This window comes from Eptatretus burgeri, chromosome 8 (genome assembly GCF_056783735.1).
Source record: "Eptatretus burgeri isolate ZD-2024b chromosome 8, Ebu_testis_v1, whole genome shotgun sequence".
Classification (NCBI taxonomy): Eukaryota; Metazoa; Chordata; class Myxini; order Myxiniformes; family Myxinidae; genus Eptatretus; species Eptatretus burgeri.
The window spans coordinates 98,435,215-98,450,710 of NC_140968.1; the positions used below are offsets into that span (position 1 = coordinate 98,435,215).

Genomic DNA, 15,496 nt, shown 5'->3' on the forward strand with positions numbered 1-15,496 from the left:
TGGATGAGAAGATAGAAGATGGTCCATGTTTTCAGATAGTGAGATGTAGATGGAGTCATCACTGTTCGGTGGACGGTACAGTACACATATAAACATGAGGTGGGAGTGGAGGGGAAGCCGAAGCCAGAGGTATTCCTGGGGGTGTGGGGGAGTGAGAGCTGTGCATGGAGAGTGAGGAATAGAGTCTTTGATGAAGAGAGCAACACCTCCACCAGGACGAGGCTCAGGTCTGTTATACCGTAAGAGGGAGTAGCCAGGGAGAGATACTTGGGAGTCAGACACGTCTTGGGAGAGGAAAGTTTCTGTTAGGCAGATAATGTCTGGTTTGTCAGTGGCAACCTGCATGGAAAGATCTGAAAGGTTTGAGCGAAGGCCCCGGATATTTGAGGTCCATACTTTTAATGAAGATGAAGGGGAGGAGGCTTTGGGTGCAGGAGGTGGAGGGGGAGGGGGAGTGTAGGACAAGGGACGAGGGGGGCAGGTAAGGAGGGTTGCTGAAGGAGTGTGGGGTATTGCAGAACAGCGAGGGGAGGGGGCCGAATGAGGAGGAGAAAAGGCTCTGTGGTGCTGGGGGAGAGGGGGACAAGAGACAAGGAAGAAGGCAGTTGAGGATTGGAGGAGGGGGAGTGAAGGGATGGAGGTGAGAGGGCAGGGGAGGGAGGCAGGTTGGTGGATGAGAGGGGGGTGACCTTTGAGAAGGAAGAGTGAGGGGGAGGAAAGGTGGGAGAAAGGTGAGAGGGGGATTTTAGAGAGAGGTGAGAGGGAGGCTTGGAGGGAGAAGAGTGGGATGGTTGCTTTGAGAGTGAGAGTGAGGGGTGAGGGGGGTGAGTTGGCACTGAAGTTGGAAAAAAATAATGTTTGATGGAAAGCGAGCATCCATGGCAAACTGGTTTTTAAAAGTTTTAGGTCAGAGATGCGATTTAACACAATTCTTGATGGGTGCAATGAAGGCGAATTCAGAGCATGGAGAGAAGAAGCGCTGTAATAGTTGGATTTTTTTTAGGTAAGGAATGAAGGAGAGGTCGAAATGAGAGCAGTCTGTTAAAATAGCAGAAGAGTAGTGCATTGTGAAACAGTAAAGAGTACCACATGTGTGAGAGAGGAAGATGAAGCATTATAAGATCGTTTTTGTTGTTAAAAATAATGTATGAGAGAGTTCAACAGATTAGGTCATGGAAGTGTAAAAAAAAAAAAAAAAAATCGAGGAAGAAGACGAGGAGGAAGTTAAGAGGAAGAAGAAGAAGCAGAATCGGGAGAAGGTGAGCGTGTTGTTGTTGGGTATATATATATATATGTATATATATATATATATTTTTTTTTTATATATATATATATATATATTTTTTTTTTTTTGTTGTTAATATTATATGAGAGAGTTCAACAGATTAGGTCATGGAAGTGTAAAAAAAAAAATCGAGGAAGACGAGGAGGAAGTTAAGAGGAAGAAGAAGAAGCAGAATCGGGAGAAGGTGAGCGTGTTGTTGTTGTAGGATTTTTTTTTTTTTTATTTATTTATTTATTTTTTTTTAGATAAGAAAGAGATTAGTTGGGAGAATGGGGGATGTTTGGAAAGTGGGGAGGATCAAAATTGAAGGTAATGGGGAGGATAGAAAATGAAGGTAATGGGGAGAAAAAACAAAAAAACAAAAAACGATCGAACACCGAGTGGAACCGGTAGTCCTCAAGCCTAGGCCTAGGCCTCAAGCACAGGTAAGAACGTCGACAAAAATACTCACAAAATAGCACGATTTTTGAAACAAAACCGAACTAGCAACACACAGTAACATGTCGGTGAGAAAATTAAATAGTTAAAACGGGACAAATAACAACCGGAAACTTAGCTTTGAGAACGTCAGCAGGGAGCCCCAAAGGAGACCTCTCGCTGCTCTAAAACCAGAACCGGAAGTCAATTTTCTGCCTCCTGTGTCACTCTCGTACATGTGAGTTGCTGTCAGGACACCGACGCATCACTCGGGGAAAAACGAACCTGTCTCATGACGCTCTAAACCTAGCTCAGGTTCATTGATAGTGGTGAACAATCCAACAGTTGGAAGGGCCGACATCGACAAATTGAAAAGCGGTGTTGCTGGGGGACGCTCAGCCGCCACAAGCCAGCGTCCCTTTGGTGTGTTGTGGAGAGGATTGGTAGCTTCTCCAATGTCATGTGTGAGAACGTCCGTTTGATCCCCAGGATTTGATTTGCTTTGCTTTTTGTAGATTGCTGATAAGTCGTGATCTCTTTCCTCTCCTTCCTTTGTTCCACACTTCTCATCCACCATTGTGTATCCCCCAGCATCCTGTGCTATGCATTAGGTTTGGTGTGGTTCTTGTTGCTGCCTCTTCCACCACTAAGTGCTCCAACGTACATCTCGGAGAATGCTCTTCTGCCCGGACTGGTGAAGAGGGAGTTCGTAGGAGGTCCACAGGCCCTTAGCCTTTCTCGGGAGTTTGCTGCCAACAAAGCCCTGGTTGGGTAAGTAATTGGAATTTGATAAATTGTTTTTTGTTTGTTTTGTTTTAAGGTCTGCTCGCTGACGTAATATTGTTATGGATTTGGAAGCCTCTTGCACACACATTCAGCAGTCCCAAAGTTTAGTTATTTCGTGAAGTATATGTGAATAGTTCGAATCCATCCCCTGTGTCTAACAGGAGTTTCATGTGTGCGCTGCGAGTTATTTTGTCGTTAGTTTTTTTTTTATATTCCCCAACAACAACATCCTGCTTCATTCCGCCACCCAACCAAACCTTCGCGCACCGACTCCATTATCCACGTGTTTTTGGCTGAAGGCGTGGACGGGGCCTCCATCGCCTCAGATCGAGGCTCTGCTCCGAAGAAGGACAGGGAGTGTTTCCTCCAGCCAATGGACGAAGAGCGAGCAAAGCCGATGTGCTCCAGCCAATGGGAAGCCAGAAGACCATAAACAACTACAGAGCCTCGTCGGGGGGGCGGGGGGCACCAACACGCCACCCGTCCAATGGGAGGGAGAGTTACCTCAGGACGGATCCCTCCCACCTCGCAGGAGGGGTTAAATAATTGTTGGTGCGATCCGTCTGGGTCGTCTCGTCTGGTCTGCTGGCTATCTTCCGTCTTGGTGCTGGCTGGCATCTGCCGCTTCGTCTTGGTTCCTTGGCGCTTGGTGCGAGGTTGTCCGTGTGGGTTCGAGTCCCACCGTGGTGATTGGAGCGTCCGATCCTCCCAAGCCCTTCCACAAGAATCCAGAGCTCCACAAGGGCAGGTCGGCAAGCCGTGCGAACGCGGCCAGGTACCGACCAAACTCTGACCTCCAACCTGTGTATCCCCTTGGCTGCGAGAGTCGAAATAAAGACAATCCGGGTCCATTGTGTGTGTGTGTGTGTGTGTGTGTGTGTGTGTGTGTGTGTGCGTGCGTGCGTGCGTGCGTGCGTGCGTGTGTGTGTGTGTGTGTGTGTGTGTGTGTGTGTGTGTGTGTGTGTGTGTGTGTGTGTGTGTGTGTGTGTGTGTGTGTGTGTGTGTGTGTGTGTGTGTGTGGCCAGTCCTACAAGTAGAAATTGTATAAGTGTTGATTGCTCATTGTACATTGCCTGCATATTCGTGATAACTCTGCTCTGTGTCTCCCTTCCCGATTACTGTAAAATAAATCCCCTGTTAAATGTACCAGCTCATTGCCTGTCGTTTCTATCATTGACCCAGCATGGTTTGGGCTTGAGAATTAGTGAGGCTGATTGGGCCGTAAATTGTTCATTTGGTCCGGCGCGGCTTTGGTAACTTCCGCTTGGTTACGCTGGATCCGAGTCGTAACAGCGACTCAGTTCGGACAAGGTCGGCCGAGGGTGTGGCTTCCCTGGTAGTTAGACGGCGTGAGTACTTTGGTAAATTGGAATTTGACAAGTGGACCCTCCCTCACGCCGTCAAAATATTGGCGACCACGGTCCTTTAAGCGACCCATCGACTCCGGAGTTATCTGGGGTGACGACCTTCCAATTCCGGTGTTCGGTGGGAGACGGCCTGACTGCTCCATCTAGCGATCGTCGTCGCCATTGAATCCGGCACCACAACAATAGAACCGTTCGATGTCCTCAGATCCGTCCGTCTGTCAACAATTTTTATTTTTCTATCTCCTCCTCGACGTCTCGGCCGATTGAGTTCTAACTTGACACGATGATAATACCAGTTGCTCTCTAGAGATCGTCTGAGCCCTTTTTCACATTTTCGCCTCGGGGTCAAGGTTACAGGGTCATCAAGTGCAAATTGGCCTATAAGGACACATCGAACCGCTTTAATACATAATGGGTTTCATAGGGATTATTTAATAGATTTAATTCGACCAACTAGTTTCTCGTTACCTCTGTCGTCTGGCCCTGTTTATTGGGCAACACCAGGTCCGCTGACTTCAACACGGCTTCGCGCGGTTATTTTAAGTTAAATTTAAATTCTGTTTTCACTTTTCATCGTCGCTAAGGTTGATTAACATTCGGTTGCTTCAAGTTTTGTATCTGAGCTGACCGTCAAACCCGCTCGGGTGTATTTCGTTATACAATGTCGAGGCTCGTATGAGAGCTAACACAGAACGTACAACAAGGGGAGCAGGAGATGAGAGGGAAGGAAAAACCAGTGTGGAACAGAGACACTAGGAGATGTGTGGAAGGGAGAGGGACGGGGGGTGGGGTACCCAGGGTAAACAAGATGGACACTACAGGGACTTTCATGAAGGAAAGCAGGGTACATGAAGGAGGTGGGTTTGGGGTGTGATGCTGCACATCCTCTCCTGTCTGAGTTTTAAATCTTATAATGAGGTGTGAATACATATTCTTTGTATCGGTCAATGGGTGAGTGACAGGACAGTGGTGGTAGAATCTCAAACTTGTCATTACGATAGTTCCCCCTGCTGCTTCTTTTGTACACATCACCTAGCTTCGGTTTGCCATCATCGTAGCAAAGTTGCAGCAAGAATTTGTAATTTCCTCAGGGTTTTGGCGATAACTTACTGACTGCGAAAGACACCGTGGGATGTTTGATGTCCACCAACACCCCCAATGTGAGCCGACGGGTCCTTCGGCTTAAAGTCATACCAAGGGATGGCACACACATGGATGGATGCCTCGCCGTGCATGCGAAACGCCAGGGTGACTGTTTATAGCTGGGTCGCCGTTCAAGCCCAACTCAAAGGCGAGTGTGTGTACCGGTAAGCCTGATCTTCCAAGCCGACCATGGAAAAATGTGACCATGGAGATGACGCCAAGATGCAAATTCTGAATGTAGATATGTATCCTTCAACGCCGTTCCCGGTGGGAGAGTGTATTACAAGTCCCAGCTCATTCTACAATACGCCAATTGTCTGTGTTGTCGTATAATCAAAACTACAATCATCGTAGCAAAGGCTTGTGGATCACAAGTTACACATTGCCTGATGCTGACTCTGCGTTCTCCTGTTTGTTTTGAGATGAGCTGTTTAATTTGCTCTCGTTGCTTCAATGTACCTTCTTATTGTCAAAGTTGATCATTATCATGCACACCGGCATGTATAAATGCCAAGAGTAAATATATAATATCATAATACAGGATAACACGAAGTAAAGTTGCCCCATCCCCCCTTAACCCCACTGCTGTTTGTAGCACACTGGATTAGGTTAATTTCATTTCTATTTTGAGAAAACTTTGTATGCGTTTCACAAATCAGCATCGGCCACACAATCATTGTGTATTCCATACTTTGCCTCATTTTCTTTCAACCTGCCCCTGAGTGCCAGCAACCACCTTCCAGGTGACAGGGTGCGGCATTAACGTGAGCACCATCCCTCGGATGGACGTCAAGCCGGAGGACCCGTCTACCGACGCTGGTCGTTGGGAGACATTCACGTTCCCGTGGTGTCTTTCTCCATTCGTAGGCGACTTTTTGCCAGCACCCTGAACAAATTACAAATTCCTGGTACCTTCAGTCCAACGTTGAGGCTCGTCAGCCAGTTTGTGACTGATTTGGGCCATAACCATACCCAATCGACCCACACAGGCATCGTTGGGGCCTGTTAACAAAGTAGTGATCATAATAAATAGATATTCGCTTGTGGGTACCTGCATTTTGAGAGTGCATTATTTACTTCATACAAAATGTTAATCGGTCACACCAGTTCCTCCACTGAGTCGTTGACGAGCTGGGATGTTTTCTGCACGTATAAATTGGTCAAAATAATTTACCTTGACGAGCCGAGTACCAATTTGCACGTACCTTCCTCTCTAAAGTACGGTATTTGAACTTGATGTCACATGTTGGCCGATTCAAAACGGCACACAACATTCCATCCATTCATGGGGACCATCCTCTGTGCAGAGCGTTGGTGCTGCCGAAGCAGACCCCTTGGCTACGGGGCACAATCCTGGGTGGGTCGCCACTCCGACGCAGGATACCAGCAAACTGACACTCATTTTGCCGACCTCGGAAGGATGACGGGCAGAGTCAACCCCACCTGGTATTAATTCAACAGCCAAGCTGCATTTGAACTCAGGACCTGAGGATCCCAAGCCCACCACCCTTAACATTAAGCCAACACCAGACATGCACACAACATTTAGGTGCAAATTCATGTTTTCTTCCAGATAGTGTGTACACGTGTTCAAGGATGATATAATGTGTTAACATCACGTGGAGTTTTGATGACGTTTAAGCAAATGATCCACTCGTTTGTCTCCCCCAGAGGATTACCGGTAGAATGGCTGAACAAGACCATGACGTCACTGGGTTTGGAGGTTCACACACAGACGTTTGCAGTGGACCTGCCATTTCCGGATGAGATAAACGAACGCTACGTAAGGATTGATAACGTGTTGGGCTACATTAACAGGAGCTAAAGGACTCGGCTCAAAGGGGTGTGCTCACGATTCAAAGAGCCTTACCGGTATCATCGGCAAAAAGACCGGAATGAAGTCGATGGCTCGCAATCACAAATCCCCACGCTTCCCACCTCGAGCAAAGCTAAAAGATGGCGAAAAAAAGGTTCCACCAGGAATGACTCGATATCAAATTTTGAGTGAAAACATTTTTCCCATTTTGACCCCTGTGACCTTAAGTCCCCACCCTCTGGGGCATGAACCGAGGGTCAAATCCAAAAAGTTCTTCTAAATTTCTTGCGTCCCCCAATGTTGATTGCATCTACAAAGTTTCATTATAAAATGTTTTAAAATGTGTCCGTAATTTAATTTTTTTTTTTTTGGTATTTAACCTTTAGACCCCGCCCCAGGGGTATGGGGCCAAAAAAAAAACACCACTCTTGTACTTTATTGCCATGTGATGATCATAACTACCAAGTTTGGTGAATTTCTGCCGAACCATTTATGAGGAGATTCCATGACCTTGACGATTGGAAGTAAGCTGATAGGACTGCAGTTAAGGGGATCGTTTTTTACGTAAGCGCAGCAGTTTTTGAGGGCATGTGAGCTGATACCCTCTGGTCCAGCTGCAGAATCAGACAAGGGTTGAAAGAACCTTCTCCACCTTCTCAGGTGCAAAAGACAGATAATCCAGTAGTAGTTGGGTAGTCACAGGAAGGATGGGCGAGGCATTGGAGACCAATTTGGAAGCAAACACAAAATTGAGGCATTCAGCCTTCTCACAAGCGGAGTCGGCTGTGGTGCCGTTTGAAGTAAGGGAAGAGATGGAAGGGGACCACGCACCAGAGAAAGACTTAACAAAGCGCCGCCAGGTTTTAGAGGGAGAGAAGTTTGAAAGTTCATTCTTTAGGTCGGATCGATGTTGTTTCTTGGCTCTCTCCTGATAGAGGACACACACTGGTTGCAGACTTTTTGGAATGCACTGAGATTGCCTTCGGTCAGATTTGCCTTCCGGGAAGAGATGGCAAATTGTTTCAGAGCAACTGCGTCACCACAGGATTCAGTGTACCTTGGGTGGGTGGGAAGAAGGGTCGGATAATTGAAGACGAGACGGGAGTAATCTGTGCATGAGAAAGAGCAGGATTCTATGGAAGAATTCCCAGGCTGAGTTAACATCGGGGCAGTAGATATGGGAGTCCAGTTCTGAAGAGAGATGGCTGCTTGCAGTACCTGCCAATCTGCCCGAGTGAAACACCAGATTCGCCGGAGTTGAGGCAGCTCTCTGGGAATGGCCAAAGAGATGACTTTCACAAGTATATGATCAGATGAACAAATTGGAGCTGACAAACAGGAGACATTTGCAGGAAAGTTAGTCGTCACCCAATCCAGAATTTATTTGGAGAAATCTTTTCCATTTCTTCCATTTGGAGAAATCCAGATTGGAAAGTTCACAGATTGAATCAGTCCCATGGAGTCATAGAAGCCCTTTGCTGAAGTGCCATGGCTGGTGAGAGAGGTACCAACACCCAGCCAATTAGCGTGGTGACAATTTAAATAACCATGTATGAGGAAGAGAGAGTTGTGATGAGTGATTAGAAGTTTGTCCATGTTGTTTGTGAGAGAATTGTAAATGGAGTTGTCATTGTTTGGAGCATGGTACAACACACAGATGAACAAGAGCGGGGAGCTGAGGGGAAGTCGCAGCCAGAGGTACTCCTGGGGGTTGGGAGGTGTAAGGTCAGTTCAGGGGCAGTGAGAAATTCAGTTTTTGGTTTAAAGTGCAACTCCGCCGCCGTGGCGTGTATCTAATTGGGGAGAGACACTGAGTGTGTCAGGGCCGTCCTGTGGGATACTGTTATCAATAAGTGATGGGCGTTTGTTTGTTTTTTTTTTTCAGGGGTGCAGATGAAGGACGGAGCGTTTATATTTAATGGAGATTCAGTTTGGAGATATTGAGAAAAGAGATTCGTGGGAAAATATGGAGAACCAGAAGCAGAAGGAAATTCAGTTAGAAACTAGAACGGGCACTCATAGAGCGCATCCCTTCGCCGCCACTACTTTTTTTTGTTCTTGGTATGAGTGTGGGGAACTGGTTTCATATGAATGGTCTTATGACACAAACCACATATCTATAATGTCATGACCCCCCCCCCCGACTTTTGGGGGCTATGGACTAAACAACAATCAACTCACGTCGTTTTGGCGAGTCTTCACTCGCAAGCTCGGTGAATACAACGTTTCAACAAGAGAAAGTAATCTCGTTTGATGCTGGTTTCATGCAAATCGAATAAGAATTGACTGAGTTATGCCGAAAACCGCATATTTTTCAAGGGCGTGACCCCCCCCCCCCCGACATTTTACCCCAACCGGTGACATGTGTTATGACGTCATTGTGTCACAAGATTGGGCATTAAATTCTGAACATTTTGGTGCTGGGTTCATGTAAAGTGGACAAGAATTGACCGCGTTATGACAAAAACCGCATATTTTTCAAGGTCGTGACCCCCTGACCTTTGACCCCTAACCGGTAACAAGAGTATGGGGGTCATTGTGTCATATTGCATATCACAAGATGAGGCGTTGAATTCTGAACATTTTAGCGTTAGTTGCATGCAAATTGAATAAAAATTGACCGTGTTATCGTAAAAAGACGATTTTGACCTTTTCGTGACCTTGACCTTTGACCCGAACGATCCCAAAATCTAATCGAATGCTTCCTGGCTAATAACCAATCATCCCACCAAATTTCATGCAATTCTGTTTAATACTTTTTGAGTTATACGAATCACAAGATTACAAATAAATAAATACACGCCGACCAAAACATAACCTTTCGCAGAATGCGAAGGTAATGAGAATCATTATGGAGTGAAAAAACTGAGTTGTTGACCACCGAGCGATGCCTCATGATAGGTAAAGTGATCACATATAAGTTTTGTCACACTCCCCATAAATGCATGCTCATTGTGGTGTCCGAACCACTGGTCCCTTCCCATCTGACAGCATGTTCGAGGCACGAACGTGCAGGGTGTGGTGCGAGCACGTCGTGCCGCCAGCACCGAGGCTTTGGTGCTGCACGTGCCGTTTCTGCCCGAAGCAAATGACCAAGCCATGGGCCTTGCTCTCAGCTTGGCAGCGCACTTTCGAAGTGAGTCTCAAGCCTCATCGCACTTTTTCTTCTTCTTATTCTTCTTCCTCCTTCCTTAATTTTCCACTATCTCATTGTAGTAAACCCCCAGTCTCTTGAAAGTCTTTTCGCCACGTCCTTGGCCTTGCGTTTCTTTGTTCCACGCAGCACCCATCTTCCTCCTCCACAGTATATACCGGCCTATCTTCCACGATCCTTACCAAATTCTCAGCTCGGTTGGATCTACTTTTCACCAACTCCCTCATTGGGTGTTTCTTTATGCAAATCTCTTTTCTATTTTTATTTCGCCCAATCCAATCTGCCCTTTTCATACCACCGATCTTTCTGACCAAATCATTTTCACTCAACCTCTAACTTCCTTTTTCCTTGTCTCGAGGCCATGCCCATACACTGCTCGCATATGTGCTTCCAACACTCTTGATTTTCTTAAAACTTCCTGGTACCGTAGTTTGCCAAATGAGTGCAAATTTTCCTTTTTTGTTGAGGATTATGTTGGTAATTATGAAATGTTATTTCTCTGATGTATCCGTGTATGCACAGAGCAGGTGTACTGGGCGAAGGACCTGATAGTGCTGGTTACGGAACATGATCTTTTGGGAATACAGGCCTGGTTGGGGGCTTACCATGGTATCAACCTGACATGTAAGACCATGCACGTAAGACAGACACACCACACACCACACACCACACACACACACCTCGTTTTTTTCATGTCAGTTTCTCACAATCTTACTTATCTGTTGTACAGTATTGGCTATTCTTAAAACCTATTATAATTTAAAGGATTGCTGTTAATGTTAATTTCATAACATATGAGATTCAACAATTATAATTGAACAAGCAAACAAACATTGTGTGTGTGTGAAAAATTACGCACCCGGATGAGGAATGAAACCCAGGACCTCTGGTGAACCACACCAGTGCTCTGCTATCTGATCTATCTGGGTGACCCACCAGCTGAGCACGCAATTCTCCCGCATGTAGAATTGACACTTTCTTTCCGCCGCTGCATCCGGGACACTCGCTGCCAACCATAGGAGCAGCGACGGCCTGCTCAGCTGGTGGGTCACCCAGATAGCTCAGATGGCACAGCACTGGTATGGTCCACCACAGAACCTGGGTTCAATTCCCCGTCTGGGTGCGTAATTTTTCCTATATATATATATATATATATGCATGTCTCAAAATGTAGTTCTCTTAGCTTCAGTAAGAATCTTCACCTGTAAGGAATTGAATGGTTCCCTGACCTGACTGTATATATATGTATATGTATATGTATGTATATGTATATATATATATATATATATATATATATATATATATATATATATATATATATATATATATATATATATATATATATATATATATATATATATATATATATATATATATATATATATATATCTATATTGTGACGTCCACGGGACTTGAACAGTCCCGCCAACGTAGAATGAGCCGAAACGATGGAGGCGGTTTATTTATTTATAACCCCAAACATGGCGGTTCTAATCGCTCTACCGCAAACGGGACGAGGAAGGTGGCACGAATCGCTTTTCACTGAGTTGATGATGTTTATTTGTTTTTATTATTAACCAGAAATAACAAGACTCGGCAAGAAAAGGGATCCGGGGCGATTCGACGGGATGGTGTGGGATCGGGCGTGGGGAAAACAGACAATTCCAATGAATATACAATTCTCAAACCCTCTAAGGCGCCAATTACACACACACACACACACACACACACACACACACACACACACACACACACACACACACACACACACACACACACACACACACACACACACACACACACACAACGTAGCTACTTCTGGTGGTCAGGCTGGACCGTGGTGTGGACGCAACTGTCCCTGGATCAGCGTCGGACGAGCTGGCCTTGCTCTCGTCGGGGGGGGGGGGCAGGAGAAACCGTGGTGCTGTCGACCTCCTGGTCCTGGCCCAAGTCCGCTCACAGCCGCCAGGGAACCAGTTCTGGCGCCAAATTGCGAGCAGGAGAGGGAGGCAGGTCCGCCCGCCGTTCGACCCCGTACTGCGAGTCAGCAGAACCCCAGAGCCAACCAAGGTGAGGCACGAGGCTCAGCAAGGCTCCAAGACACGATGAAGAACATGATCGAATCAGCACAACAACAAGTACGCTTCCCGCGCAACAGCCCCCACACCAAAAAAAACACGATCTTTTTGTCCCGATCTTCCTCTTCCTTTTCGACCCCGAACAGAACCTTTTTATCCTCCTGTCCTCGTCACTTCCAATTGAGCCGTTTATTGGCCCACCGCCGTCACCTTCTGCCAATCGTGATCACGGGGCGGAGCCATCCGCTGCACTGTCCTGTGACGTCACGGCCAGCCTCCAGGGACTACTAAAAGGGGTTTACACAGACACACTTACCCTATCCCGTGTCCCTATCTAATTACGTGACAATTATCATTTCCCCCTTGAAGAAATGAACATTTACTAGACAACTTATCACCACTGAATTGCTACTTATTACATCGAGATCCTGGTAAACTCGAACAGCATGGCATACCTAATTAAACATCCTAATTACCCTTTGAATGCATACCCCCCCCTCAAACGTAACAATATATATATATGTATGTGTATATGTATATATATGTATATATGTATATATATATATATATATATATATATGTATATATATATATATATGTATATATATATATATATATATGTATATATATATATATATATGTATATATATATATATGTATATATATATATATATATGTATATATATATATATATGTATATATATATGTATATGTATATATATGTATATATATGTATATATGTATATATATGTATATATATATATATATATATATATATATATATATATATATATATACATACATATATTGTTGCGAATTCGCGCCCGCTGGCGTGCGGACGGCCACGTAACTCGAATCGCGGCACGTCGCCCACCGGACGGACAATTCAGTCGTGACCCTCTCGGAACAACGCCGGGAGCTAGTCACGGGCCTTTCAACCTCACTATCGTGTCAATCGGCCACCCGCGTAGGATAGGGTTGTTCGCCAAACTCGACCTACCTAGGTACCCACGTGGATGGTAAACCGGGTGATCGTACCTCGCCACAGGTCGACTCCGGACACGAGCAGCTTGGGCGGCCCGTTCCGTACTATCGGGATAACCGAGCGGTGTTATTGTCGACCTCGACGGTTCAGATTATTTACCGGGCGTTTTGCACCCACTACGAACCCTTTACGTGAAGCAGGATGGAGGGTCAATAAAGAAAAGACAAAGCGAAATGGGAAAATAGTTCACACAAAGCACATTTATTTCCCGGCACACTGAAAGCACATATATATACAGCCATACAGACAAAATGCACATATAGCAACCAAAACAAAAGCAACAACGACGCAGAGTTGATACCGACTACGCGCACACACGGCAACACTTATGCAGTTCTACTTCGCAGATGGCGCCAACACACATTTACACAAAAGCAAAGGAAATAAGCCACCCTCATAGACAAAGGGTCAGACAGGCCTGTCGGCCAATATGTGCGCGTGACCTGGAGGAACGGCCAGGTCCGCGAGACCGGGGGGGGGGGGGTCCTACCCGCGTCCTCGTGACGCGTTGGTGGGCGAGCCGCAGATGTGGCCGCGTGGCTGTGACCCAACTCCGTGCTCCTTGGTGGGTTTCCTTGGCACGACGTTTGGAGTGGGGTGGAAACGGGGGCCCCTTTTTGCACTATCTCAGCACGGGGGAAAGGGGGAATTGTTGATGCCCTGGGGGAGGAGAATGGCTGGCTGGCTGGCTGGCTTGGGTCCCGCGACGAGCGATCCCACACCGCGACCTCGCCGCCGACCGCCGTCCTTCTCGCCTCGGACCCGAGCTCCTTTGTCTCTTCCCGCAACTCTTCTCAGCCGACTCCAGAACCCAACTCGATGACACTCTCCTCAGCTGACTGCAGAACCCAACTCTCTGCCACACCGATGACTTCGCCACCCGACTCAACTGACTTCATTCGCCTTGCGCTCGCCTTCTTATAGGCTGACAGGAGCAGCTAATATGCAAATATTTGGATCAGGATGACCTCGGGGGCGGTTGCATTTGTTCTGACGTTCTGTTGTTCTGACGTTCTGACGTTCTGACGTTCTGTTGCATTTTTATTTATTTTATTCCTACAGTCATCATGTAGCGCCAGTAGAAAACAAAGAAGAAAAGAGAATAATAAAAGAAATCTACAGCACGTCAGATTTATCGGACTAGTCGGACGGACGACGGATTTATCAGACTAGTCTAGAGGCAGTGTTTCTCAACCGGGGTTCCGCGAGAAACACTAATAAATAGGCTAATGTATTTTTGAGTCGTTTTTGTTTGATTTAATATTCGTAATTTTACTATACACGTACGGCCTATTGTTGGAAACTCCTTGGGTATTATAATTGAGGCTTCAACCTGTTATATTATTTACAACTATAACAACCATAGGGAATGTATTTAACGATGTCTATATGGCGCCAGTGTGAAACCGGCCTCATTGGTTAGTGGACGTCCTGTACGCGGCGGATTCGTGTATCGTGTGACTGACTCAAGTACGGGACGCATGCACGGTGTCCATCTATCTTCTCTGTGCTTCCTAGCGCGAAGTCTCTCTCTCTCTCTCTCTCTCAAGATTAGTTCTTCTGTTTACCTTTATTGCTTCAGCTTTATTTGTTTAAGTTTTGTTGATCAAGTTACATGAGGTGTGTTTTTTTTTTTTTTTGTGAATTAAAACCTCGGTGTGAGGTCTCATAAACGAGCAGTATGTTTTTTTTTTCATTGCCAATAAATTTGACAAAAAGGGGGTCATTTTTTCCTTAAACCAGGTATCCGAAAAAAGATTATATTTACCACGTGAACTACGATAAAAATATAAAAGAGCTAGATATTAATAATGGTATATAATAATTTTTATGCAGGGGTTCCCCGAGACATGAAAACTATTTCAAGGGTTCCACAAGGGTAAAAAGGTTGAGAAACGCTGGTCTAGACTCTAGAGATCTCGAGTCAATCTACTCCGTGCGAGTTTCTGTATGTGACGTCACCGCTGCGATTCGCTGAAGTCAACTTTTTTAGGGGCGGGGCATAGCAAGTTGTGAAAAGCACCAGAAATGATCGAAATATTGCTCTATTATCCCATTTTTTTATTAAAAAAAAAAAACATGGGTGATTTCTTCACTAGGAAGGTCAAGTTAATGTATAAATAACCGGAAAGTTTTGCGTGTCATGGGACCTTTATCTTTGAAGTAGTTTGTGAAGACTATATATATATATATATATATATACAAAAATATTAACTTTGATTTAAAAGTATCATGAAATAAGCTCAGGCGGAATCAAAATGTGAAAACTTTGGAGGGGAATGAATACTTCAGCAGGTGACCAGCCAAGGACAGCAATACACATTTTTTTTCTTTCTCAGGATGCGGATCTGGATCCTGGAATTTTTTTTTCAGTGATCCTTTAACATTGGAAGATGGTGTGAATT

General features: G+C 45.5%; 1 protein-coding gene across 4 annotated transcripts in view; it reads left to right on the forward strand.

Moving 5' to 3' along the window:
- Positions 1-15,496, forward strand: part of GPAA1 (glycosylphosphatidylinositol anchor attachment 1) — a 61,139-nt gene that overhangs the window by 25,160 nt on the left and 20,483 nt on the right. For all 4 annotated transcript variants that reach the window (XM_085893182.1, XM_085893180.1, XM_085893181.1 and 1 more), the window contains 4 exons: positions 2,294-2,473; positions 6,670-6,781; positions 9,806-9,950; positions 10,491-10,592. In XM_085893182.1, the coding sequence (XP_085749308.1) occupies positions 2,294-2,473; positions 6,670-6,781; positions 9,806-9,950; positions 10,491-10,592 (539 nt within the window). The remainder of the gene's footprint in view (positions 1-2,293; positions 2,474-6,669; positions 6,782-9,805; positions 9,951-10,490; positions 10,593-15,496) is intronic.